The sequence below is a fragment of the Pollachius pollachius genome (genome assembly GCF_949987615.1).
Source record: "Pollachius pollachius genome assembly, chromosome: 9".
NCBI lineage: Eukaryota > Metazoa > Chordata > Actinopteri > Gadiformes > Gadidae > Pollachius > Pollachius pollachius.
The window spans coordinates 4,237,336-4,265,246 of NC_136942.1; the positions used below are offsets into that span (position 1 = coordinate 4,237,336).

Here is a 27,911-nt window from a genome sequence, read left to right on the forward strand (position 1 = left end):
GAACAGTTAAAACTATTTGCATTGTATCTGGATATATACAGTGGATATAAATGTGATACATTTTTCACTTTCACCCTTAAATTAACCTAGAAAACAGCATCAACATACAGCAGCTACAGATGGTCTGGCAGTTTCGGTAGCTGGTTTGTAGTAATTTAGTTATTCACAATATGTGCCATATTAAGCTCTAATTTTATGAGATATACATATATATATATATATATATATATCTATATTTGAAGGGCTTCCAAAGTGTACCAATGCTATTACATTTCACATTAATTAAAAGTATATTTACATTATAATACAATTACCATTAACATTCTTATTTTTTCTAAAACAGGATTAAGTTTAACCTAAAACAGGGTAAATATGCAAATCTTACAAAACTGAAAAAGGAAATAATTACATTACATACAATTACAAATCTTGAGCATTTTAATGTTCACAAATAACTACAAACGCACTTCTGATCACCAAAAAATAATCCAGGATAAAAAATGATTTAACAACACAAGAAAGGCAATTTTTATCTTCGGGTTTACAAAATCATTCCATAAACATTTCATGTACAACAACAGCAAAAGTAATCTCTCATAAGGGTTCTTTCTTTGCAGCAGAACTAAAGGTGACCAATGGAAACTGCTAAAAATCACTGGAATATGAGGCAACAGGACAACAAACGTAATAAAACTGGCCGCAATCACGCACACGCACACGCACACACACACCCCACACACACACACACACACACACACACACACACACACACACACACACACACACACACACACACACACACACACACACACACACACACACACACACACACACACACACACACCATGACAGAGCTTTTTCCTGAGTGACCTCATCAACAGATGATGTCATTATAGAATCATGCAACAACATCTTCTTCTTCCAGGGAAGAAGCTGAAGCAACTAAAAGTATATTATCAGTAGCAAATTGCTTCACTTAATTTACCAGACGCTTTAATCCAAAGCGTGACATAAAGTCTGTAGGGTTAGTAAGGAGCAAGGTCAGGGGTGGGACATTTTGCTCAAGGATGCCCTCGGGTCGACTATGCCTTTGGGGATCGACCTGATACCCTTTAGCTGGGAGTGGAACACCCGGGCCTTTGCACTATGCTGCCCCATTTTTATCAGCTCTCCTTCCTTCATGTCTTCTTTACTTCCTCTTCTCCTTCCTCTTACCTCCCTCTTTCCCCTCCTCCTCTGTCCTCCTCCCTCCCTCTTTCCTCTCCTTGGCCTTCCTCCCTCCCTCTTTCCCCTCCTCCTTCCTCCCTCCCTCTTTCCCCTCCTTGGCCTTCCTCCCTCCCTCCTTCCCCTCTTCCTCCTTCCTCCCTCCCTCTTTCCCCTCCTCCTCCTTCCTCCCTCGATCCTTCACCTCCTCCTCCTTCCTCCCTCCCTCTTTCCCCTCCTCCTTCCTCCCTCCCTCTTTCCCCTCCTTGGCCTTCCTCCCTCCCCCCTTCCCCTCTTCCTCCTTCCTCCCTCGATCCTTCACCTCCTCCTCCTTCCTCCCTCCCTCTTTCCCCTCCTCCTTCCTCCCTCCCTCTTTCCCCTCCTTGGCCTTCCTCCCTCCCTCCTTCCCCTCTTCCTCCTTCCTCCCTCCATCCTTCACCTCCTCCTCCTTCCTCCCTCCCTCTTTCCCCTCCTCCTCCTTCCTCCCTCCATCCTTCACCTCCTCCTCCTTCCTCCCTCCATCCTTCACCTCCTCCTCCTTCCTCCCTCCCTCTTTCCCCTCCTCGGCCTTCCTCCCTCCCTTTTTCCCCTCCTCCTCCTTCCTCCCTCCCTCTTTCCCCTCATCCTCCTTCCTCCCTCCCTCTTTCCCCTCCTCCTCCTTCCTCCCTCCATCCTTCCCCTCCTCCTCCTCCCTCCCTCCCTCTTTCCCCTCCCCCCTTTCCCCCTTCCCAAACTCTTGTCCATGTTCCGTAGCCACAGGCGACTGGGTTCTGTCGGCATGAGAACGGGATGCGGGGCGCGTCGCCAAAGGGCTGTCGGCACGGCAACGGGCCGGTGAACGCAGCGTTCCGGAGCTGGCGGAGGAGGGCGTGGCCGAGTCCCGGTGGGGTCCCGCGGCGGGGGCCGGCGAAGGCGTGGCAGCCGTGGAGGAGTTGGACCGCTGGACGGAGAGGTGGGGGGAAGGAGAACCGCCCACGTCTCGTCACATCGGTTTGAGCTGCTGTGTACTCTGGGAGGGTGTGTGCGATTGCGTGCATGGGTGACGAACCCAGTTCCCCACTCGGGGATCAGATTGAGTGTTTCTAATCTCATCGTATGCACTCTGTAGCGCTCTGATTTGATCCCGGCCTGCAGCCTTTTTTTTTTTTTTTTTACTTATATTAGCCTGTGTCTATCTCTTTGTTGTGTGTCCTTGTGTCTCTTGTTTTTTTTTATGTGTACCTGACTGCAAGACAAGTTTCCCTTTTAGGGACAATAAAATTAAACTGAACAGAACTGAACTGGCTTATGTTGCATGTTATCCTTCTCTTTCTCCAGCCGCTGTCCTGTATCTCCTCACTGTCCCGTCCCACCACGAATATATATTGAAATAGGCAAGGAGTAATTGATAATCAGGAGGAGTGTGTGGTGCGAGGTGACGGCCGGATGAAAAGTAAGCCTAAGCTTTTCTTGAAATAGGCTTAGCTGGCTAAGTCCCTCCTCCCGATGGTGGCGTGTGATGACAGCAGCTCACCTGTAGGGAGACACTGGACTTGGAGCCGGCCTTGACTTTCACCAGGACTCCTTTGAGTCCAGACGCCTTCTCCGCCATCTCCAGGGCCGCTCGTAGCAGCCTGGGGGTCTCTGCCCTGGGCGGGGGGGCCGGGAACGTGGCCTTGGTCTCCGGTTTGGGATCTGGCTTCTTCCCGTTGTTCAGCATCTTCCTGGGAGTGGAGATGGCGGTGTTGGTTCATATTTGGCATAGATATGAGGGTTAACTCAAATCACACAATGTCCTGCTCTTCGCATATCGCCAACGTCTGATTTGATGATTTGATTATTAAACAAAGTCTTATCCTAATCCTACTGAGTGGCAGATTAGTGTCTTGGCTGTGTATCTGGTGTTTGACTCCCAGCACACATGTTCTGGAGGCTTCTACCTGTTGGCATGCCAGAGCAGCATGCCACGCCCTGACCTGCTCCTACAGGACGTTCATCCCCAGATGACGCAATTAGATAGGCCAACAACCAATCATAGCAACAAAACAGGTGACGCAGCCCTTGCATTTTTCTTCTGAAGATGTCCAGTTCGGTTCACCGTCAGAGGCAGCCATCTTTGTTGTTGTTGAACATGCCTCTACCGCGCTCCTCTGCACCGTCATCGTATTAATCCCGCCTCATAATTAGATAAACGGTTGTGATTGGTCGGTCTATTTCATACCAGGCAGAAATCCTTTTGTATGGGAGGGGAGCCAGACCTTAGATTCAGAGCAAATGAAACATGAGCTTGAGAGATTCATCTGGTTCCCAGGCAAAATGACGTGTAAATCAAAGGTAAAAATGTCAATGTAAGCAGCTTTGGATAAAAGTTAGTAAAAAGGGTAGGATATCAGGGCGTTAAGTGATGTTTGCCATTCTCTCACCTGGCCTTCTTGCGGAGCAGCTTCTGGGATTCGGGGTAGTGGACCAGGATTTCGTTTAGGTCCTTCTTGTCCAGGATGAAGAGGTTAGCGAAGCCGTGGGCGATCACGTTGGCCGTGCGTCTGTTACCGCCCCCTACTGCCAGGAGACTGTACAGAACTCGATGTTTAAAACCGTGTGAATTGCTTTCTCATTGTCTTCTCATCACGTCATCTAGGCTCATGATTCTCAGTTTGTATTTAGAACTTTCTTTTTTTCATTTAACAGTTATTTTTTAAAATAAATTATAAAGATAAGAAACATTCAGTTGTTTCACCACCTCTTGGCCTTTTTGCTCTCTCCCCATTTAGTTCTCAACTGTCAATTTGATCCTAGCCACCCTGCATGCATAAATTCCCCACCAGGTCATTGTTTACATATTTCCACACTAAAAGGAACAACCTTGAGATGTGTGGAAAGTTTAACCGATCTGCTGATTAAAAGAATATATTTCTGTGTAAATCATGAAAAAAACGAAAAAAAACATGAACCTTAGACATGTTCCACACATTCAACGTGAGATGTCTATCTCCACCCAATCACAATAAACAGCTGTTGCCTATCAGCAGGACGTAGATAAGTAGAGACCATAAAAACATAAAAGCTACCATCGTACACCTTATCTTCTGACAGCACATCCACAGTTACATCAGCACTCATAACTAAAGCACATAACTACACTCATGCTGTAAGACATACGGGAACAAGGCATGGTTGCGGTGCATACAGGTGCGACATTTGTCTGTTACTAAAGACTGAGGAAGGGTTTGTTTGCTTTGACACACAGCTCACCTTATCTCCCCGAAGACAGATCCCGCTCTGAGCGTGACGAAGACGGTCTTCCCGTCCGGTCCTCCCACCACCTGGACCTCCCCCGCCTTGATGATGTACATCTCCCGGCCCACCTCGCCCTGACGGACGCAAAGATGAATCAACATTAATGCGTCATAATTCATTACGAATGAATGGCATTAGTGTAGCGCTTTTCAAGCCACCCAAATGCGCCCGTTTACATAGTGAGCTTTTTTTTTTCCAAGACAGAAGATACAACAACAAACATCAACAACAACAGCAACAACAAAAAATAACAAAGACATATGGACACAAAACTGGAAGGGGGGGGGTACTCGCCCGGAACCATCTGCTCTAATATCTTCAATATTGAGATTCCTTAATTCTATACATTAAAAAACAATACCATCTCATGCATACAAATGTTAGTTAGTTATTTCCCCAATTGCTCTCTTACTGTTAGTTCCGGCGCTTTCCAAAACACAAACAAAACATTTTACATTGTGAACTTCTGTAGGGGAGACAACACATTGTTCACACATTCACACCGTTCGCTGTCGACCATGTTGTGTTCCAAAGAGCTAACCCTACTAAATTAAACGTAAACACAGAGCAGACCGACGCCGGCCGACGTACCTTCTTACAGACATAGTCCCCCGGCAGGTAAACCACTGAGCGCAGGCTCTTCAACATGTCAAAGATCATCTGGCGATCACATCCCTGGCCAGAGGAGAAACACACTCAACCTCAACATCTTCTTCCCGCCTTTTTTAAGGTGACATATTGTACCACCAGGAGTGAGTGCTCTGTCAGCCTTCTGAAATCACAAAGTGTGTCCTTTCCACCTAGAAGTGTGCTGGATTTTCAGAACTGCCTGTAATGGCTAATCACACTCACGCCTGGCGGTAAAAATGTGTCACCTTTAAGGCGATTCTCGACAGTTGAGTAGAAGAACAGTTTAAAGAAGCCTTCACATTATATAAACAGCGTGGTTGAAAGGCCAGTGTAGGCTCAAATAGCATGCTAGCCTGTAAGCATGTGCGCTCTAGCTTAAAGGGATCAGCAGATTCAACACAAAATTATGCTAAATTTCTTGAGAAAATGCAAAACAAAAAAAAAAAAAAGTTTTTTCTACCTGGAACAAAGGGACCTTGCTGACGATGGAGTAGCTGACGTCCACGGCAATGTCCAGACGCATTTTGTCTGGGAGCTGAGACAGCAGTTCCTGTTCATCTGTAGAAAACACAACCGACCAACAACAAAGGGAAGGTAAGTGTCCTTACTAACGAAATGCAACCTTTATGTGCGTCTCATTTGTTAGGATGTCTCCTATAACCTTGACGCTTATTTAGAAACACTAGAGTAACAGACCACTTTACCCAGCATGCCTTGCGAAGCCCAGGTGTAGTTGTACCAGGTCTTGACGCGGTTCTGGACATCCTTTGGGATCCGGTAGGTGGCCATGTATTTGATGGTGTTGTCCATGCAGGCTCGGTAGTGGGTCTGGCCCGATGTGGCCGCCCCAACAACGTCTCGCATCTATTGACCAAATAGACACATGCCCAGGGTCAGCTGACAATACCTGCATTACAGCGGTTGACCATGTGTTTACAGCCTAGCCTCTGTTATTCTCTAGCTTTCAAGTGGATTTTTTTAAAGAACACTGTGACATAATTGTTCCTCCATATCGTTGCTCTACATTTTTCCAATTTAGTCCAGAATCCATAAAGAAATCTGTAATCTTATATTGTCCACCCTTTTCCTTTATCCCTTTCATCTTCCCATTGCTGGCCCATCTCAATGAATTCTTTTTGGGTTTTTGGCTGCATAGGAGAGTTGTCTTTGTAGTCATTAGGTCGGTAGTAATGCTTTTTTAGTATTTGCTGAGTAATTAATCTTGAAATGATTTGTCATTACAGGAGGACATCATTGTGTGTAAAACTGCCACAGCTTTCTCATGCAACACGTGGTCAGTGCAGTTAGTCTGGACTCATCAGCCCATGTGACCAATAACAATAGAGACGGCAAACCCGCCCACAGCCCACCTGGCCAATCATGATGGAGAAGGCAAACACTCCTACAAAGTAGTTGATGAGCTGAAAGACGATCTCGAAGAGGTTGGTGGGATCCGGCAGACCCCCGATGGTGATGAGGGTCTTCACCGCAAAGTAGTAGCAACGGATGTAGCTGAGGGGGGAGGGCGGCAGAGAGGTGGAGAAGTTCAGAGTAATAGAGGTGGATGTAGCTGGAGAGAGAGAGAGAGAGAGAGAGAGAGAGAGAGAGAGAGAGAGAGAGAGAGAGAGAGAGAGAGAGAGAGAGAGAGAGAGAGAGAGAGAGAGAGTGAGAGAGAGAGAGAGTGAGAGAGCGAGAGAGCGACAGAGAGAGAAGGACAGAGAGAGAGAGAGAGAGAGAGAGAGAGAGGGAAGGAAAGAGAGAGAGAGAGAGAGAAGGACAGAGAGAGAGAGAGGCAGACGGAGAGAGAGAGACAGAGTATGTGTGGGTGAATGTTATTCCTGATCTCACCCGTTGCCCAGTGTGAGTGAGTGAGTGAGTAAGTGAGTGAGTAAGTGAGTGAGTGAGAGAGAGAGAGAGAATGACAGAGAGAGAGAGTGAGACAGAGAGAGAGAGAAAGAGAGAGAGAGAGGCAGACGGAGAGAGAGAGACAGAGTGTGCGTGGGTGAATGTTATTCCTGATCTCACCCGTTGCCCACTCCGTCGTAGACCCATTTGGTGGAGCCCAGTCCCTCGTAGGCCGAGCCCCAGTAGAAGAGACAGGCGTTGCAGTGGAGACAGTACAAAAGGTAGGTGGTGGTTCGGATCACGCTGAAACACACAGAGAGTACGAGAGGAACGTCACACTCACACACGCATTGTTCTAGTATCAGAGTACTGCTTCATATTGCATTTTGAAGAACAATTAGTCAGCAGCTGTCCTTTCCAGTCAGTTCTCCAAAATGGAAAATAGAAGGAAAAAAGCGGTGGCTGATATCATGAGTGTTCGCCCCCATGACCCTAACTCGGTCTGTTCCCTTGCGTGGCCGACACCGCCGTCGGTGCATGAATATGTGGATGAGTGGGTGAATGACAGCCACTGATTGCAAAACCTTTTGAGTATACACAGATGTGAAAAGCACGATATAAATGCAGTCTATTTACACGAAAACGACGTCAAGGGGAACCAAGGCCAGACACATGCACGGTGGAACGCAGATCTTTTGGAGCTGTTTAAAGCCCCTCTCGTCGCCATGCAGTCTGAAGAGTAGCACGTTGTCTTACCGGTAGATGTAGGCTTTAGTCAGGATGGCCTCCAGGCGACTGTTGAACTCCAAGAAGGAGTTGTACTGCAGATTAAGAACAGAGGGACGTCAGGGAAGGCAGCCATGGCTACAGTGACGACAGCAGCTGTGGCTACAGCCAGAGTCCCGAGAGAAGCTATTAACCCCACAGCAACATACAGTGAGATTAACTACAGTGACCAAACCCTGCCGTAACTAGCCTAGTACTTAACCCTACAGTAATAGGGTCTAAGCCCTCCCTGCTCGTGAATGATTTGACTCAGGAGTGGTGTGCCGTAGGGGTCACCTGAGGTCACCAGAGGTCACCAGAGGCTCACCTTCAGCAGTCTGGGGAGGCGGAGTAGAGGGTTGATCCCTGTGATGAAGTAGAAGAACTCCAGAGGTACCAGGCTGACTACATCGAGCTGCACACGCACGCACACACAGAACACAAGCACACGCACACAGTCACATACAGTTAAAACCCCCTGTCGCTGCTAGCATGAGGTACAAGGCGAGGGGTCTATACTCCCCAAGAAAGATGACCTCGACGACGTACCTTGAAGCGGTTAGTTGTCATGTAGTTCTTTCTCATGTCCTTTCTGTCACACTGTAACACAAACAAGATGGCAGAACATTAACAAAGTTTTGTTCAAATAAGCCGTCATACAACTACTTCTTACTGACAGGTACTTCTGCTACAGGTACTACTGTACTCCCAGAATTACTCGCTTATCTCCACATTTCGTCGTATTAAACTAGGTCTAGGGCCCAGACCAATTGTGCTAGGACCCAGATTACTAGGTCTAGCATCCGACTGCTAGTTCTAAGAACCTGACTTACTAGGTCTAGGGAACCAGACTACTAGTTCTAGGAACCTGACTTACTAGGTCTAGGGAACCAGACTACTAGGTTTTGGAACCAGACCTACCCCCACCCAGAGCAGACTAGGTCTACGAATGAGACAGCGTTCCTCACCACTATGTCCCCCCCGCGAACAAACTGCAGGCGTGGCTGGAACAGGGTGATGTCCAGCAGGTAGACCAGGTCACAGCAGTAGTCGGTGAGCAGCCAGTAGTAGATGTTGGTGGGCGTCTGGTAGGGGAAGGCCCAGCGCACGGGAATCAACCACACGTTCCAGTTCCAGGCCAGGGTCACCAGGAAGAGCCACAGCACGTACATCAGGTCTGGGGGAGGGAGGGAGGCAGGGAGGGAGGGAGGGAGGGAGGGAGGGAGGGAGGGAGGGAGAGAGGGAGGGAGGGAGATGGAAGGAGAGAGGATGAGGGAGGAGAAGAGATGGGGGGGGTAAGGAGGGGGGGGGAGGGGGATGAGGGAAGGATGAAAAGATAGAGGAAAGGACGGAGCGATGGAGGGAAGGGGGAGAAGGGAGGTTAGGAGAGGATGGGGGGCAGGGAGATAGGCGTGATCGGTGAGGAGGGAAAGAAAGGGAGAAAGAGGGAGGGAGGAAGGGAGAAAAGGAGGAATGGAGAGATGAAGAGAAAGACAGATGCATAGGTGAAAAAGGTCAGGAGCGACGGCGTGTAGCAGTGAGTAGCGGTGTGTAGCGCTCTTAATACCCATTCATGGTGAGAACAGGGAGGGTGGGGGCTCTTACTGGTGAAGGGGTCGATGCTGGAGGGAAAACGGAGCCGCACGCACGCTCTGATCCAACGAGGAACTTTGAGCACCTTGCAGCACCTCCCCGTCTTCACCTCCCCTTCCTCCTGCACTTCCTCTCCTCCTCCTCCTCCTTCTCCTCCTTCTCCTGCTGAGGTACTCCCCGGCTGCGCCTCCTCTTTAGCTACCTGAGGCACCGCGGCAGGGGGCGGAGCCTGTGGCTGTGGCGGGGCTAAGGACAGGTGAAGGGGGGGGGTTAGCGGGGGGGAGAGAGAAGAGACAGGGGGGAGGGAGAGAGTTGAGAATCCAGAAGTAGGAACAAGGGAAGAGAGAAAGTACGATTTCGGAACATTTATGGTTGCATGAATGAAGCACAAAGTGTGTGTGTGGGGGGGGGGGGGTGGGGTCGGGGCCTTACGGGTGATGTCGCTGTCGTCGTCAGAGCTCACTGGGTCGATGAGTTTCTCCTTGGCCTTCTCCGTCCGCTCCTTGAACATCTTGACCAGCTCCTGGAGACGCTCGTTGACCACCGCACTGGTCTGGCTGCACGACGACGTCGGACGATCCCTGGGGTCAGCATCAGCATCATTATCTCATTCATCTTCATCAGCATCATCATCTTCTTCATCATCATCATCATCATCATCATCTTCATCAGCATCAGCATCAGCATCATCATCATCCTCTTTGTTATCATCATCATCTTCATCATCATAATGCATTGTGTGTGCGTGTGTGTGTGTGTGTGTGTGTGTGTGTGTGTGTGTGTGTGTGTGTGTGTGTGCACACCTGTCCTCTGTGTGGTGCAGGCTGGTCTGGCTTGACCAGGCTCTGACAGGTCCTTCGTCATCGTCTTCCTCACTGTGAGACTGGCTCTTCTTACTGGCCAGATGGAAGACAGACGTGATTGAAAACATTAACGAACACAAACGCTTACACACCGGAACACACACTCCACACCAGGTCCTGTCCAATGAATGCATTATACAAAACAAGGCTGGTTATTAAACCATGTACAACACTTGAAGCAAAAATGCAATAGTAGTAACAATTGAATTAATTTATTTCAAATATATATATATTATATATATACCTTTATATCTCGTTTATCTAAAAAAATGAATTGCTTGAACCCAATGCTCTTAAAACAACAGATGGTAAAAGCAACAGGAAAACAACAAAAGTACGAAATAATCACTTCCACCCTGAATGAATACACAGCACATGCACCCCGTTTTCTTCATGCCCTAAAGAAGCACTGTATGATATTTACTAGTTTGTTTACTAAGCTGGAAACCTTTAGAATTGTCTCATAAACTACACTCAGTGTGAAGGAGAGGGACACTGCCTCTGTTGTTTGTAAGCTAACATCGACACCTTAACATACAAATTTAACCTATAGCCGCTTTAACCTATAAGCCAGGACTGGCTGTTAGTATTTTCGGCTAATTGTATTAATCATTTAGAATTTGCCTTTGAGGATTGAGCAAGACATGGCTATTGAGTGGTAGTAGGACAGTACAATAGCACAACATTTCACACATTGTGCCTCAAGGTTCACACATTTATACATATGATGAATGTGAGCGAATGATGAACATGTATTTATGATATACATACATATATTGAGTGTGGCTAGCACACTACGTAGGGAATGGATGATTACGAGATTATGACTGATTGAATAGCTTACCTTTTTGTCCAGAAGGTTCTGCGATCTCTTCCACTGCTAGAAGTTTAGAAGAGGTGAGGTTAAGTTCGGCTTTATGCGCACATGTCAGATAAGACAGTAGAAAGACAGTAAGAATAGACAGAGGAAAAGAGAAAGAGAGAGAAAGAGTATGGTGTGCATGCAGGTCTACGACAATCGCAGACGTCATTTGAGAAGGCTGAATGTCTATCCTGTGTTAAATGTATGCTGTATTCATATTGACTAAGAGTCCGTTTGGAGACTCTTGTTTCACTGAGCTCATCAAAGTTGGTCTTTCGAAAATAAGTATGACATTTGGGAACACTCACATCAGTTTCACACAGAGCAGCATAGCAGCACAGATAAAACACAGGTAGGATAGGTAGACAGGTAGATAGATGGAAAGAAGGGTCACATCAGTGTTTATTCTTACTCTTTATCTGCTGCCTTGCTGTTGGTGTCCAGGGTGTAGAGGGAAAGAGGGAGAGCACAAACAACTGGGTCAACATGGGTTTGGTTCCCTATCTACCTTAAGGATCCCATGGCATGCCACGAGGTGTGGGTGTGATTAGCCGTTACAAGCCGTTTTGGAAATCTGCCCCTTATGACATCACAGGTGGGCATTGCCACCTAGATGTGTGACGGATTGATGAGCAACGTTTGCTACAGTCCACTGGGTAGGCTGGTTGACTGATCTATCCAGCACACATCTAGGTGGACACGCCCACCTGTGATGTCATAAGGGCTTGCAACGGCTAATCACACCACACCTGGTGGCATGTCATGGGACCTTTAAGTTGTCAACCAACGCATTAATGCCTGGCTAAGGGTTCTATTTCCATTTGAGCTAAGAAGGTATGCACTCATTTTATTGTAGGATGCTTTGGAAAAGGTTTCGCATTTTGGATCCACCAATTACAATAATATCAAAATTACATTTCACATTGTACAGTGGCATGCGCAGGTGGGGGGGCAGGGGGCATTGTGTAGGCTGGCCCCTGGGAATACCCCTCACTGCCATAAACAGTTCAATGTTGAAAAGTAAATCGTTGTTTGCCTGTGCCCCTCAAATGATCTGTCTTTTGTACCCTCATCATTGGATTGATGATAATACCAAAAAAATGAAAAGCTTTAATTTGTGATTCCTCAGCACTCTTTCCAACAGTTATACTTACACTAGGCTGATTTAAACTAGGTGTTGCCACGCCCACTCTGTTCGTATGCTTTGAGTGTTGTCATCCTCACTTACAGTCCAAAGCAAACGACTGAACGACTAAATGTAAACCAAACAACAAACCATGACCCTAAAGCCAGTCCCCCCTCTCTCACCTCTGGCGGCCTCCTTTAGGGGTGACGGGGACCGCGAGAGTCTTCAGCTTGGAGTCCTGGGGGGTCAGGACTATCTGGGGAGGGCTCCGCGGCTCCCTCCCTCCTCCTCCCCCTGCTCCTCTCTCCTGGTCCGAGTCCACATCCTCGACGTTGACCTCTGGACGGAGGCTTAGTCTGGAGCTCCCTGGGGAGGAAGAGAGAGAGAGAGGGGGGGGGGGGGGGGGGGGGGGGGGAGAGAGAGAGAGAGAGAGAGAGAGAGAGAGAGAGAAAGAAAGAGAGAGAGAGAGAGGGGGGGAGGGAGAGAGAGAGAGAGAGAGAGAGAGAGAGAGAGAGAGAGAGAGAAAGAAAGAGAGAGAGAGAGCGAGAGAGAGAGAGAGGGAGGGAGGGAGAGAGAGAGAGAGAGAGAGAGAGAGACATCAGCACACAGCACAGGTTAGTATAAGAGGTACAGCCAGAAAGACAGACAGACAAAAAGACAAACAAACAAAACAAAAGACAGAGAGACAGAGAGAAGGTCAGACAGTCCGATAGAGAAGGACAGACAGACAGACAGACAGACAGACAGACAGGTACCCGGGTGTCTGGCCGGGGCGTCGCGCTCGTCGTCGACGCAGAAGGCCGGGTTCGAGACGCCGGACAGCTGGCGGGGGAGGGGCCTGTCCTGCTGGCACGGGGGGCTGGCTATGGGGGGCAGGCGGGGGTAGGAAGGCACGTTGGGCAGGTCCAGGGCGCTCCCGCCGGGGGAGACGGGGGACGGGGAGGGGGAGAGGGAGCGCAGGGGCGGGGGCAGGGGGGTCTGTCTCACTAGCCGGTGGAGCTCTAGGTCCTGGTCGCTGTCGCTAAGGAGGGGGTTCTTCTGCTGCTGCTGCTGCTGCTGCTGCTGTTTCCTAGGCATCTTGTGGCATGAGGCTGTTGAGGCGACTCTGGACGTTGTTGTAGTACTGCTGAGCCCGCGCCGGGATGGCGGACACCTTCTGGGGGACGGAGGCCAGGCTCTGGGACACTGCGGCCAGGCTCTGGGACACTGCGGTCAGGCCCAGGTAGTGGCCCAGGCCGCCGGAGCCCTCGGGGCGGGCGGGGACGAGCTCGGTGAGGGTCTCGAGGATGTTGAGGGGCACCTGGGTGAGGCGGATCCGGGAGAGCTCCTGGCGCAGCTCGGGGGGCAGGGAGGGCAGGTGCCTGGTGACGTCGGACAGCTGGGTGGGCACGGCGGGCAGGGAGCCCACCTTGGAGGGGGAGACGCCGTTCTCCTTCAGGAAGGCACCGAGGTTGCCCAGGCAGTCGGACACGTACGGGACGCTCATCAGATAGGTCTTCAGGACCTCGCAGCTGACGGGCGCTGGGCGGGCGACAGAGGACGAGTCACAGGGAGAGGGTTGGATTATCAGGTAGAGGGTCCGATTAACAGGTAGAGGGTTGGATTAACAGGTAGAGGGTTGGATTATCAGGTAGAGGGTTGGATTAACAGGTAGAGGGTTGGATTAACAGGTAGAGGGTTGGATTAACAGGTAGAGGGTTGGATTAACAGGTAGAGGGATGGATTAACAGGTAGAGGGTTGGATTAACAGGTAGAGGGTTGGATTAACAGGTATAGGGTTGGATAAACAGGTAGAGGGTTAGATTAACAGATAGAGGGGCGGATTAACAGGTAGAGGGTTGGATTAACAGGTAGAGGGTTGGATTAACAGGTAGAGGGTTGGATTAACAGGTAGAGGGGCGGATTAACAGGTAGAGGGGCGGATTAACAGGCAGAACAGGTAGCAAGAAAAGATGAACAGGAGGAGCAGGTAGTTTGAACAGACGAACAGGTAGCAGGACCAGATTGACAGAACAGGTAGCAGGTGAGCTAAGGTAGCCAGTCCAACCAAATACTATCCTAAATCCTACACATAAAACCAATATGTCAGGCTGTGTCTAACGTGGAAACGTAAAAGGTAGGCATAAAATATTTGTACATACCACAGCTGCCCTCTCCCGTAGCTTCCTCATCCTACACAATCAACAAAACCAGGTGAGTGACTCAGACTTTCAGATAAATCACAACAACAGTGGGCTTCACCCTGGATCGTGGATCTCACGTTACTACTACTAATGGAAAGCAGGTGTAGCAGAGAGGGGTTCCCAGGCATTGGGAACACACACGTCACACACCTCCAACACACCTGTAACATACCTCAAACACACCCGTAACACTGCTCAAACAGACCTGTGATGCATGTCAAACACACCTGTAACATGCCTCAAAGACACCTGTTGCACAGCTCAAACACGTCTTTAAAACACCAGGAACACACCTGTGGCCGCCATAAGCCATAAAAGAGTATGTTGAATGGTCTCTTCTTATTACTAGGGATAAACAAGCTATGGGGTGCCGGGCATAAGTACATACTTTGGCTGCAGTGGTGTCAGTGCCTTCCTTTCCTGTCTGTGGTTGTTCTGTAACAGGTTCTGGTCCAGAGGTACGCTGTGTTCCAGAGGAGTCCTGCTGGGGTGAATCCTCCTCCTCTGACTCTGATTCTGAATCTGAGTCCGGCGCTTGAAATTGGGAGTAAATCCAAATACTGGGTTAACTGACAACATAAAGAAACACCCTATGAAGGCCTTGTTGGGTCAGATATTGTCTGTGTCTCAGACTTTCTGTCCCGGTTAATAAGTTAATAAGATTAGATTTGAATAATTGAATTATTAATCTACATACAAATGAAAAGGAGATTTTAAAATGTGTGTGTGTGTGTGTGGGGGGGGGGGGGGGGGCGCACACACAAACCTCCCTTCTCTAGTAGTCCCTATCGATAATCTACCTGATTCTTCAGCAACCGCCTCCTCTGTTTCCACAGGCTCCGGTCCCACAGGCTCCGGTTCCACAGGTTCCGGTCCCACAGGCTCCGGTTCCACAGGCTCCGGTCCCACAGGCTCCGGTTCCTCTGGGTCTTCAAGCTCCTCTGGGATTTCAGGCTCCTCTTGGTCCTCCTCGCCGTCAGACTCCTGCTGTCTACGTTTAGGATAGCAGGATACACGAGTTTTAAAATGCTTATTGAAAATCGATGTGTCAATGCCAAGGACTGATCGGATATCCTCCGACTGAAAGACTGAGATGTTATGAAGCTTGGCAGCTTTCCTGGGTTCACCGTTATTGGTAACAATTAAATCATTGACCGATTTAATTATTGCGTGTTCACTTTAGGTTATCGTTTTGATTCGTTTTAATACAAAACCAGGTCATTGTTTGTTATTAGTTTATATAAGATGTTATTTCATATAACGACATTAGTTGTTATTTTATGTAACTTTTGGCATCGCAGGACACATGATTGTTGACGAGCACCTGCTCATGGTTTTAACTACCTTTCATCGACCGCTTAGCCAATACAACTATTACTCCTGCTGAAAGGTGGACGTTTAACCCCCCAAAACGATGTGAGTTGCTGCCGAGAGTGTTGAAACCTACGATATTTCAGTGTTAAATGTGAGGTAAACAAAAGAACGATGGCTCCCATTACTCGTTTCTATTTGTGTGGACGAAATAACACACGGTACTTACTTTCACCCGAAAATGCATGGGCCTCTCTGGTATCATCCTAAAAACGTCCACAAACTTGGATTGAGAAAAATGATTCTGGCGGAGAATAAACTTTCCTGCAACCAGAGAACCAATCGATCAAACCGTCGATCGTTTCTCGTGTGTTTGAGTGGCGAGTACGCCATCCATCCTCCCCCTGTATCTCGACATCGAAAAGAGCTGAATCCCGCGCGGTTACCAGGGGAACGGCTGAGAGAGCATTGGCCGTTGCCAAGATAAGCGTTGCCGTTGCTATGGCGGTGAAATGATGCTGAGAAAGCGCGAGGCATCACTCACTTAACGAGCACCCGGAGGAGTTAGAGGTTTAAAGACTCATTGGCTTCCAGTGTATTCTCGAGATGGGATTTCCCTGAGAGCACAGCTGTCTAGCCATGTCTATTTTATTTACTGTCGAATGGCAAAGATGGATCATTAAAGCCTTTGCTATTTGTTGTATATTTAAGGTATGATTCATGGTTTGTGTTTCTCAACGTTTAACCAGTAAAACGTCTCAGTACCCTAGGGACTATTTGTGACACTTCTTTTAAAAGACTGGTGGCACTTGAGCTAGGATTGGGATCATAGGTTATGGCAGAATGGAAGAAGTCGGTAGCTAAACCGGTAAAATAAATGCTTTGGGTTGGACTGAGAAGATGCTGATGGCATTGACCTGCTCAGTTCCCCAGCACGGCAAGTACATTCACAAGCATGTCTAGTAAAGTGTGCGGAAACCAGGGCTTCTGTCGTGAAACCCCCACGAACACAGAGAGAACACACAGACACACAACTGTCAGACACTACTGAACCACTTCACACGTGCTCTTTATTAACGAGTTCTTACTCTGGGGTTTTATGCTGACTCTGTTCCACCTCTTCCTCCTCCCCTTGGAGCGCCTGCAACCTGTACAGCCATAAACAACATGTCACATGACATATCATCACCGCTCATCATCATATGGTACAACATATACGTCATGTCACATGACATGGCATCATATTCCATGACCTGACATGACATCGTGTCAGGTGATATCGCATTATATCTTGTCGCGTGACATCACATCATATCCTATTCCGTGACATGATAGCACATTACATCGTGTTCAATGACATGACATCACAATACATCTTGTCACATGACATCACATTATATCATGTTACATCAAAGAACATCATATCACATGACATCACACCACACCACACTACATCACAACACAACAACAGGTGGCTAATGTACTGGAGGCTATACATATTCTCCACAAGACACTTAACTATATGCATGTAACTCCATACATATTCTCCATAACACACGTTTAATTATACACATTTGACTCTACATAGTCTCCACAAGACACTTTTAACGATACACATGTAACTACATACATATACTTCACAACACAAATTATCTGTAAACATTTGACTCTACATATTCTCCACAACACACATTTAACTATAAAGTACACATGTAACTGCATACATATTCTACACAAGACACATTTAACTATAGACATTTAACTCTATAGTTTCTATCCCCCACACCCCTATCTGTTCGGCTCAGCCCTAATCTCCCACACACACACACACACACACACAGAAACACAAACGGACACCCAATCGCACACACACACACACAAAAATAAACAGGCCCCCAATCACACACACACACGCACACACACACACATGCAAACACACACACACATAAAAAGAAACAGGCACCCAATCACACACACACACACACACACACACACACACACACACACACACCCACACCCACAAACACAAACGGACACCCAATCACACACACGCACACACAAAAAGAAACAGGCACCCAATCACACACACACACACACACACACACACACACACACACACACACACACACACACACACACACACACACACACACACACACACACACAGGTCCTACTCAGGATCCGGCTCCCCCAGCAGGTCCTGGCTCCCCAGGGACAGTTTGATGGACCCCCCCTCGGAGGCCATCTGTCGGACGGCCATCTCAGCCGTCTGCCTCGCCACATCCTCCGCCATCCTGGTCATCAGCACGCGCTCCTGCATCAAGCTGAAACACACACAGGCACACACACACGCGCACACACACACACGCACACACACACACACACCCCTAGTCAATGTGAGGTCAACCTGGCTGTTTGTTCCCCTCCACCACAATCGCCCGTCATCATCATCATCATCTTCCAGATCATCTTCATCATCATCATCATCATCATCATCATCAGCTTCATCTTCATCGCCATCACCTTCATCATCATCTTCAGCTTCCCTTTAGGGATAGTATCGCCTTAAAGGGACAGGATGGTGTGGTGGGGAGGGTACTGACGGAAAGGTACTGGGTTTGATTCCCAAAGTTGACAGCCTAACCTGTAGGCAACCGTGAGCAAGACGGCCCCCTAACCTTCACCAACCTGTATCTGAGTACACTGTAAGTTGCACTGGATAAAGTGCGTGCTTGATAACTTTGTGGCAGCAAGTAGGATATTCAACATATTTCTGGGACTAAATGGTTCAAAATGCCATTCGCATCATCTGGGCTCTGCCCCTCCCCCCTTACCGCTCCTCCATGGTTGCCAAGGCAACGTCCTCAGCCTCCCTCTTGATGCTGTTGATTAAGGGGGTCCAGCGGCCGGTCTGGGTCTCTGCGTCCTCCTGGCCGGTCCCCGTTCCGTCCACGTCATTGTGACCTGCCTCTACTGGTCCGGTCTGGGCGTCCTGTCCCCTCGCTGGTCGGGTCTCCGGGGTCCCTACCGGGGACGGCAGGTTCCCCTTTTGGACCGGTTCCTCGTGGTCCGAGTCGACATCCTCCAGAACCATCTCTGGTTTGGGTTTGGGTGACGCTGGGAGAGGGGGGGAAAGGGTTTTTGATTGGTTGCTGATTGGGTTGTTTCTTACTTGCGGGAGAGTTATGTGATTGCTTGTACTCTGGAATATGAAAACATCGTATTTAGTTTTCACATGTAAACTAAGTACATTAGTTTACATGTGATATGAACAAGTGCTCCACAGAACGTTGTGTAAAAGTCGTTAAGTCAAAGAGGTAAGAGACAATAAGAAATTATGTTTTCCCGCTTTTAAGCCAGTGCAAATAATTGTTCTCAGCAAAGAAACAGCATAGCACAGAAGGTAATGGCTACCTGTTCACACAGCTGGAGTCAAACTCTATTTGTTTGAAAACATGCCACCGATTTACTTCCGGTACTTACACATGGTTGTACAGACATCAGAGGGAAAGAAACGTAATAAATGGTGAATGGACTGCATTGATATCCCAGTTCCCTCACTTGTGGCCACTCAAAGTGCTTAAGAAATCCCCTTGAGGAGGAGCTAGTTAGAGTGGGGTTGACTGAGACCCTGCATGCTATCTATGGATTGTCGCTGTTCCCTTGGAGAGGCGCAATGTTATTTTCACATAACTTCCGACAAGTCGCTCATACGATTTTGAATGCAGCTTTATTTGGAGCAACATTCCGATGTCACTGTTGGCACAAGATAAAAACAAATAATAATAATTATATGTTGATTATGGCATATTTGATGCCTCTCAGAAGAATGTTTAAGAAAATAGAGAAACAACTTAAAATATCTACCAATGGCAGTATTTCAAATATTAAAAAAAAAATGGCACTGTTGTTGATGAACTGTTATAATATCCAGATAAAATCGTGCAAATAGAAAAACATGGCTTTCGTGGTCATGTTAGACTTCTGTACATTTCTGAGTAAACTGAGAAAATGTATTTACTTTTCTTTTCTTTTAATTCCCATTTAGACCAATACATGGTTGCTCCCTGCGGATGAAAATACCATTTCTCTTATTCGTGTGCTTTAAACTGAAAATGTGTTAATACATTAACAGATATAAAATAAAGCTAGGACATACAAACACATTATTAAAAAAATCTCCTAACTCTTTTTCCATGGAATTTTTAAATATATTTTTTGCTATTACATATGCTCATATTTGGCTTAGTATTCAGAGATAGCTGTGCTGAGTACAGTTAATTGTGTGCATACATTTACATATATATATATGTATAAAGGCTATATGGTTGACACTTTCAAAGCTTCATCAAATACAGCGAGTGTATACATTTTGAGCAGGGGGTGGCGCTGATGGTTTGATTGAGATATGTGTGGCTATTCAGACGTATGTAACAAAGTTAGCACAATCGTTGAAATTATTAATTTGTTTATTGGTGTATCTTTCTGTATATATCTATATTTATTGTGTGTGTGTGTGTGTGTGTGTGTGTGTGTGTGTAAGATATGCGTTTCTATGTAGATCAATGTAACATATTTTGTTGAGCTTCACAATTGTTAAATGTGTCTATTCATTTATTGCTGTGTCAGTAGATTTGTCGAAGTGTTTATTGTTTATGTGTATGCGTGTATGTGTTTATTGGTCTCTGTGTGTGTGTGTGTGTGTGTGTGTGTGTGTGTGTGTGTGTGTGTGTGTGCGTGCATGCTTGCGTGCGTGCGTGCGTGCGTGTCCATGTGTTAATTGGTGTTTGTGTGCCTATGTGTTTATTGGTCTGTGTGTGTGTCTATGTGGATCCGAGCATCCCCAGTCCTCTTCTCATGCTGTTTAAAGGGCTCTCAGCACCTTCCCCCCTGAAACAGAAGGAGAAGAGGGACTGAGTTAGGCTCCGCCCACCTCCTAGTAGCCAGCTAAAGGAGCTTCAAGCAGCTCAGCACCATAAGCTGGAATCAATAGAGAGGTAGAGTCCATGACGTCCCCTATTGGTTTAGGTATGTTGTGACGTGGGTGGTGTGGATCTTGAATTTAAAGAGTGTGATCCATTTATGAGATGTATGGCGCTAGTAATAGAAACAATACATATTTCGTAATCCATTTAATCCATGATGGATGTTTATTTTACAAGAATAAAATGTCATTTCTTCCTGTTGACTTGACTTAAATGGCGATGGGTCATTCTGCCTCTACCTACCATGAACCACCTAAAGGACTCTCCCAAAAAGACGGTCATGGCTGCCGCTTGGTAAACACACAGCAATCAATCTCTAGCCAACCTCAACCAGTTAAACATGCAGGGATCACCGCAGACCTCTTGTAGATGCCAGCAGCTAGAGAGTTTCAACCAGTTTAACATGCACACAGGTATAACGTAAGACCTCTGCTAGCAGTTAGCTAAGGACGCTTCAAACATCTACCACAACCAACATACAGGAATCACCACAGACCTCTCCTAGAAGCTAGCGCTTAACTAGATAGATTTACACAAATAAAAGTATTCACAGATCAACAAGGTGAAGGTCTCAAGAGTTCAGAGAGACGCATTAAGGGCGCCGCCATTCCTTAAGATTTGTTAACACAAGCCTGATCCTTATTGGCACAATGAAAGCGTGTGGAAAATAGATGGTCACCTTGCAGTATCATATGACCAAAACTAATTAATATACAAGCCTTGATTACTTTGAAATGGGAAAAAATCCATGAAGCGGGACCTCTCAAATGACATCAAGGGAGATGAACTAGACACTGATATCGTAACCAAAACGAAGAAAAATGTATCCACTGTCTATTACGATGATGAAATCAAAATTGAACCCATGGACTTAGAACTGGGGTGGGTCTTCCTGCACCCGGTGTCCTGGCCACAACTGCCCAACCAGGCTCATTCAATCTGGCCCCCTAATCATCCTCCTGTACAATTGGCTGACTCATTCATTCCCTCACTCTCCACCTCAAGCTGGTGTGTGGTGAGCGTTCTGGCGCAGATTGGCTGCCGTGCATCACCCAAGTGGGTGACACACTGGTGGTGGTTGGTGGTGGTTAGTCAGGTCCCCTCCCCCCTTCACTGTAAAGCGTCTTTGAGTGTCTAGAAATGCGCTATATAAATTCAATCAATTTATCCCACCACCTAGTAGTCCGTATGAGGCACCACATTGGACGCTTCCACCAGGGCTACACAGCTATAGGATACCGGGATGGTATCTCCCCCCCCCCCCCCCCCCCCCCCCCCCCCCACACACACACACACACACACACACACACACACATACACACCGATCATGACCGTATTACGGTTGACCACATGATTATGCATTTAAAAAAAAGGATGTTATGCGACAGAACAGGAAGTGACAGGATGTGAGGAAGTCTCACAGCGGAAACACGGAGTGTAAAACCTTACACTCACCTTTCCGTAGCACCTCCGTCGCACCCTGGAAGTTAGAGAAACCAGGAGAAGACAGTGGTTTATTGCTTAAATTAGGTTGTTAATTTGCTGATTTGTTAATAAGAAACTGCAGAAAGTAAAGCACGGTAATACGCATATAATAAAATAGTTAAACTCATTAATTAAGAGTAAAACATTTCGAAAATATACAGAAAATATATGTTTGCGTACAATATGAGTTGTAGCTTTGAAAATGCAACCACAAAAACAAAAAAGTAAACAGTTCATGAAGACAGTATTAATAGTAGATGCCCCATTGTCCCCCATTGTCACCACATACAGCAATGTCTTCCTTGTTCCTAATGGAGGGTTGAGGCAACCGGAGAGCAAACCCTGACATGAACCAACCCATCATCCTGCAGGACACAAACACAAACACAAACACACACACGCACACACACACAGACGCACACACACAGACGCACACACACACACAGAGGTTAGAGGACATAGTCAAGATTGTATTGAGCGCTATTTGCTCAATTATAGGGAGGGGAGGTCATATTTCAGACTGTATTATTTGCTAGCCAACAGACTACCTACCCCCCTGGCTTGCCGTCTGTGTCCAGGGAGATGCCACTCAGGGATTCAGGCGGTGGAGACAGAACTGCGGGGGGGGGGGGGGGGAGAGAGAGAGAGAAAGAGAGAGAGAGAGAGAGAGTGTATTTGCGCCTATGCTTTTGCTTATGTGTGTCCGTGTTTATGCATGTATGCATGTTTGTGTGTGTGTGTGTGTGTTAGTATAGGTATACATGTACATGTCTGTGTGTGTGTGTGTGTGTGTGTGTGTGTGTGTGTGTGTGTGTGTGTGTGTGTGTGTGTGTGTGTGTGTGTGTGTGTGTGTGTGTGTGTGTGTGTGTGTGTGTGTGTGTGTGTGCAGGAGTGTGTGTGTGTGTGTGTGTGTCTGTGTGTGTGTGTGTGTGTGTGTGTGTGTGTGCAGGAGTGTGTGTGTGTGTATGTGTGTGTGTGTGTGTGTGTGTGTGAGTACCTTTGTCCAGAGAAGAACGGTTGGAGCAGGCAGACCTGGGTGATGGTTCTATGGCCACAGCGCCAGGGGGTAGGATGACCGGCTGGGGGATGGCCTGTTTGATCCACTGCACCACTCTGGGCCAGAGAGGAGAGAGAGAGTCCACACCTGAGCCCTGAGAAAGACCCCATAACCCCTACCTGTTCCTTAAAGGGGACATATTACACCACCAAGTGTGAGTGTGTTAGCCATTACAAGCCGCTTGAAAATCTGCCTCTTCTGACATCACAAGTGGGCCTGTCCACCTAGATGTGTGCTGGATAGATCAGCCTACCAGCCTACCCGGTGGACTGTAGCAAACGTTGCTCATCTATCCGTCATACATCTAGGTGGACACGCCCACTTGTGATGTCAGAAGAGGCCGATTTTCAAAATGGCTTGTAACGGTTAATCACACCCACACCTGGTGGTATAATATGTCACCTTTAAACACTTACCCTAGCTGTGTGTGTTCACGGTGTGTTACATTGAACTGTGTGTTAGCTCGAGCTGTGGGCGAGCTGTGCTGTGCATTGACCTACTGTGGCTCTAGCTACGCTTGCTTTAGCTTTGTGCTAACTGTGTGTTACGTTGACCTGTGTGTTAGCTCTAGCCGTGTGCTAGTTCTAGCTGTGTGTTACGTTGAACTTTGTGTTAATTTGAGCTGTGTGCTATACTCAGTGTTACATTTACTTGTTTGTGTTAGCTCTAGCCGTGTGCTAGTTCTAGCTGTGTGCTTTACTGTGTATTACGTTGACCTGTGTGTTAGCTCTAGCCGTGTGCTAGTTCTAGCTGCGTGCTATACTGTGTATTACGTTAGCTCTAGCCGTGTGCTAGTTCTAGCTGTGTGCTTTACTGTGTATTACGTTAACCTGTGTGTTAGCTCTAGCCGTGTTATAGTTCTAGCTGTGTGCTTTACTGTGTATTACGTTGACCTGTGTGTTAGCTCTATACGTGTGCTAGTTCTAGCTGTGTGCTTTACTGTGTATTACGTTGACCTGTGTGTTAGCTCTATACGTGTGCTAGTTCTAGCTGTGTGCTTTACTGTGTATTACGTTGACCTGTGTGTTAGCTCTAGCCGTGTGCTAGTTCTAGCTGCGTGCTATACTGTGTATTACGTTGACCTGTGTGTTAGCTCTAGCCGTGTGCTAGTTCTAGCTGTGTGCTTTACTGTGTATTACACTGACCTGTGTGTTAGCGCTAGCTGTGCACTGGCTATGAGTGACATTGACCTCAGTGTTATCGTGACCTGCATGTGTGGCCTACTTTGGGGCGAACTGGGGGGTCCGATTCTCCACCTCAGACATCTCGTCGTCTGACACCACGTCAACCACGGGGATGTCAGGCAAGAGGTCTTCTGGTGGATTTACAGTCCAGTAATTAATAATAATAATAATAATAATAATAATAATAATAATAATAATAATAATAATAATAATAATAATACAAATAATAATAAATGAATAAATAATAATAAATGCGATCAGAAAACCTTTATCCAGTAGATATTACATGCTATGTACTACTACAATGTATTTGTTGTTTCTTTAACACAAAAGAAGCCTTCCCCAAAACACAAACTGCTGGTTTAAAAATCGTATCTAATTAGAAAAAATAAAATGTAAGAACAAAACAAATACAGAAGTTAATAAAGAAATAATAAAATACATTAATAAAATAAATACCTGGCACTTCCTGTAATGGATGGACCTGCAGCAGGAGAGAAAAAAGATACTGAAGCAAATGTGACTCATCACACAGAGGATGAACTGAAATCGCTGACTTGTTTACTCATTCTCAAATCCCCAAATAGTGAACACTGTGTAGAACACTATTTAGGGATAGGGCCGGGAATAGGGGACACTTGTGATGTGCCAGAAATCTATTGGCATGAGTGACATTAGTAGTATACTGAGTATGTTGGTCGCATAAACAAGACGTCCTGGAGTAACCAGATAGAAATTAAAACTGCAATGCATCATGGGATATAGTGTGGAATTAAATCAGTTACAGTACACTTCTTTTAGAGTGCATTATGGGTATTAAATAGTGCACTATATACATATATATGAAAACAAAAATGCCACCGTGAATTTGCACTATATACTAAACAGGTAAGACTCAGACTCAGCCACTCCAGTTAAGAAGTTAACCTGTTGACCTGTTGACCTATTGTCTTGTCGTCTCACCTCTGTCTGTTCATCGTTGGAGTTTAGGGTGGCCTCTCTGTATTTCTCATCAGGCTGGGGGAGAATGTTAGTGAGGCCCTGGGTGACCCAGCTCATAACCCCAGCCCTGGAGGAAAGAGATTCATAAATGCTAAAATAACAACCCAAACTTTTGCCTTTGTGTGTGTGTGTGTGTGTGTGTGTGTGTGTGTGTGTGTGTGTGTGTGTGTGCAAGACTGAAATGAATATTAATAAGATTAATAAGTGTATATTATAAAACAAACTATACCTTTCTCCGTCATCCCCAGGCTGAAGGACAGACAAAAGGATATTTTCAGTCAGATTTTATTTTCAGTGTTATCGTGTTTTCTACAAACGCTAGTAGTTGCAAATTGCCTGCTTTCTATTGGTTATCTTTGAGATGAAGATGAGAGACGATGGGAGAGGGGACAGGAGTAGTCTTTTATTTATTTTGTGTCGTATTGATAATAGAACCATCAGTTGGGCGTGGCGTGGAAACTTGCCAAGAATGACCAGAAACGCCACTGATAGTAGTAATGGTAGTAGTAATGATAGTAGTAATGATAGTAGTAATGATAGTAGTAGTGATAGTAGTAATGATAGTAGTATTGATAGTAGTAATGATAGTAGTAATGATAGTAGTGATGATAGTAGTAATGATAGTAGTAATGATAGTAGTATTGATAGTAGTATTGATAATAGTAATGATAGTAGTGATGATAGTAATGATAGTAGTAATGATAGTAGTAATGATAGTAGTAGTGATAGTAGTAGTGATAGTAGTAGTGATAGTAGTAGTGATAGTAGTAATGATAGTAGTAATGATAGTAATAATGATAGTAGTAATGGTAGTAGTAATGATATTAGTAATGATAGTAGTAGTGATAGTAGTAGTGATAATAGTAATGATAGTAGTAATGATAGTAGTTATGATAGTAGTGATAGTAGTAATGATAGTAGTGATAGTAGTAATGGTAGTAATGATAGTAGTAATGATAGTAGTAATGATCGTAGTGATAGTATGACAGTAGTAGGTAGAGAGCAGTCCACCCACCCGGGTATCGGAGTTGGCCCTCCTGAGTCCGGGGGTTCCGCCGGGTTTAGGGAGAGCGCTGGAGAAGCCGTTGGACAGCCAGCCCAGGACTCCACTCTGACCCTGACTACACACACACATAGACACACATAGATAGATATGCACAACCCGGCTTCGACCCTGACTACACACACACATAGACACACATAGATAGATATACACAACCCCACCCAGAGCCCCACTTTGACCAAGACTACATACACACACATATATAGATATACAGAACATATATACACACACACAGGCATCCCAATCTGACCCTAGCTACACACACACACACACACACAAACACACACACACATATATATACATATACACCCACCATCCCTGCAACCTACTATGACCCTGGTTACACACACACACACACACACACACACACACACACACACACACACACCTGTCCTCAGAAAGATGGTCTTCTGTTAGTTGAGGCTTGATCGGTGGGCTCTTAACTGTAGAAGGATACGTGTACAGAAATATATTAGAATTCATTTCGATACAATAATTGTATCAATTAAGTAATCATTTATTTTATTTAAATATACAATGTATGTATTGTTGATGTTCATTCTTATCAATTTATCATTTACATGGCATGTTAACACATAACTAATGTGATACACACATGTTGATATTTGATAGAGAGAAAGAAGGCTTACCTTCCCTAACTTTGGGTTGCTAAGGAGACGAGAGAGAGAGAAAGGGAGAGAGAGAGAGAGAGAGAGAGAGAGAGAGAGAGAGAGAGAGAGAGAGAGAGAGAGAGAGAGAGAGAGAGAGAGAGAGAGACACTGTTAACGCATTATTACAGACACTACCATACAAAAGAGTACTGTACGTATTACTATATACAGTTTATCTGGGATCAAGCAGTCCTAGTTTGTTTATGCAGAAATTCAGGGGGTGAGTTTTGACCGGAAACCAAAACTCTGCAAAAGGCGGAGTTACGCTCCATTCCCGTTTCTTTAGGGAGATATTCCACAGAAGATAAACTCATTCAGCGGGTGGATGAAGTGTCCAGAAGGGGATTTTAAGTGTATTTCCACAGTGGCCGGTCTCCATAATGTTGATTTGAAACCTTAACAGACTGCTTTTCTAACAGTTTACTGCTGGCCGAGTATGTGTTTGCTCTTGCAGTTCCCCGTGGTGCTGCAACAACACGATCTTGGAAACAGATATGACGCGAAGGAAGGGGAAACACCCCGTGCAGTGTGAGCTCATCTGCGCTCAGACTTAATGATGAATCTAGAGTTTGATTTGTGGGAGTACAAGACAGTGCACTGCTGTCGTCTGCTGATACCGCTGACCCGTACACAATGACCGCATTCACCCATTCACCCATTCACCCATTCACGTCTGCCTGTTCACCCATCCACTCATCATTGAGTCATGTCTCGTCTTACTGGGGCGGGGGTCTTGGGGGCTTCTTCTGCCAGGGTCTCTGGGGCATCAGGGGGCTTGGGCACCACTCTGACCACCCAGTTGAACAT

General features: G+C 46.4%; 1 protein-coding gene across 1 annotated transcript; it reads right to left on the reverse strand.

Moving 5' to 3' along the window:
• Positions 1-1,082: 1,082 nt before the first annotated feature.
• On the reverse strand, positions 1,083-27,911 carry LOC307080143 (uncharacterized protein; the record flags this gene model as incomplete). The annotated part of the gene is made up of 35 exons (XM_079742774.1): positions 1,083-1,088; positions 2,009-2,143; positions 2,717-2,906; positions 3,606-3,752; positions 4,435-4,553; positions 5,071-5,154; positions 5,570-5,667; positions 5,814-5,973; positions 6,480-6,621; positions 7,135-7,257; positions 7,711-7,775; positions 8,048-8,134; positions 8,269-8,319; positions 8,688-8,896; positions 9,325-9,558; positions 9,745-9,893; positions 10,116-10,208; positions 12,346-12,529; positions 12,919-13,076; positions 13,288-13,684; positions 14,305-14,335; positions 15,147-15,337; positions 16,765-16,805; positions 17,832-17,981; positions 18,492-18,774; positions 22,098-22,122; positions 22,417-22,435; positions 22,680-22,743; positions 23,125-23,240; positions 24,409-24,499; positions 24,828-24,852; positions 25,332-25,437; positions 25,600-25,619; positions 26,386-26,487; positions 27,825-27,911. The coding sequence occupies 35 exons, from the start codon at positions 27,909-27,911 to the stop codon at positions 1,083-1,085; spliced, it is 4,182 nt and encodes a 1,393-aa protein (XP_079598900.1).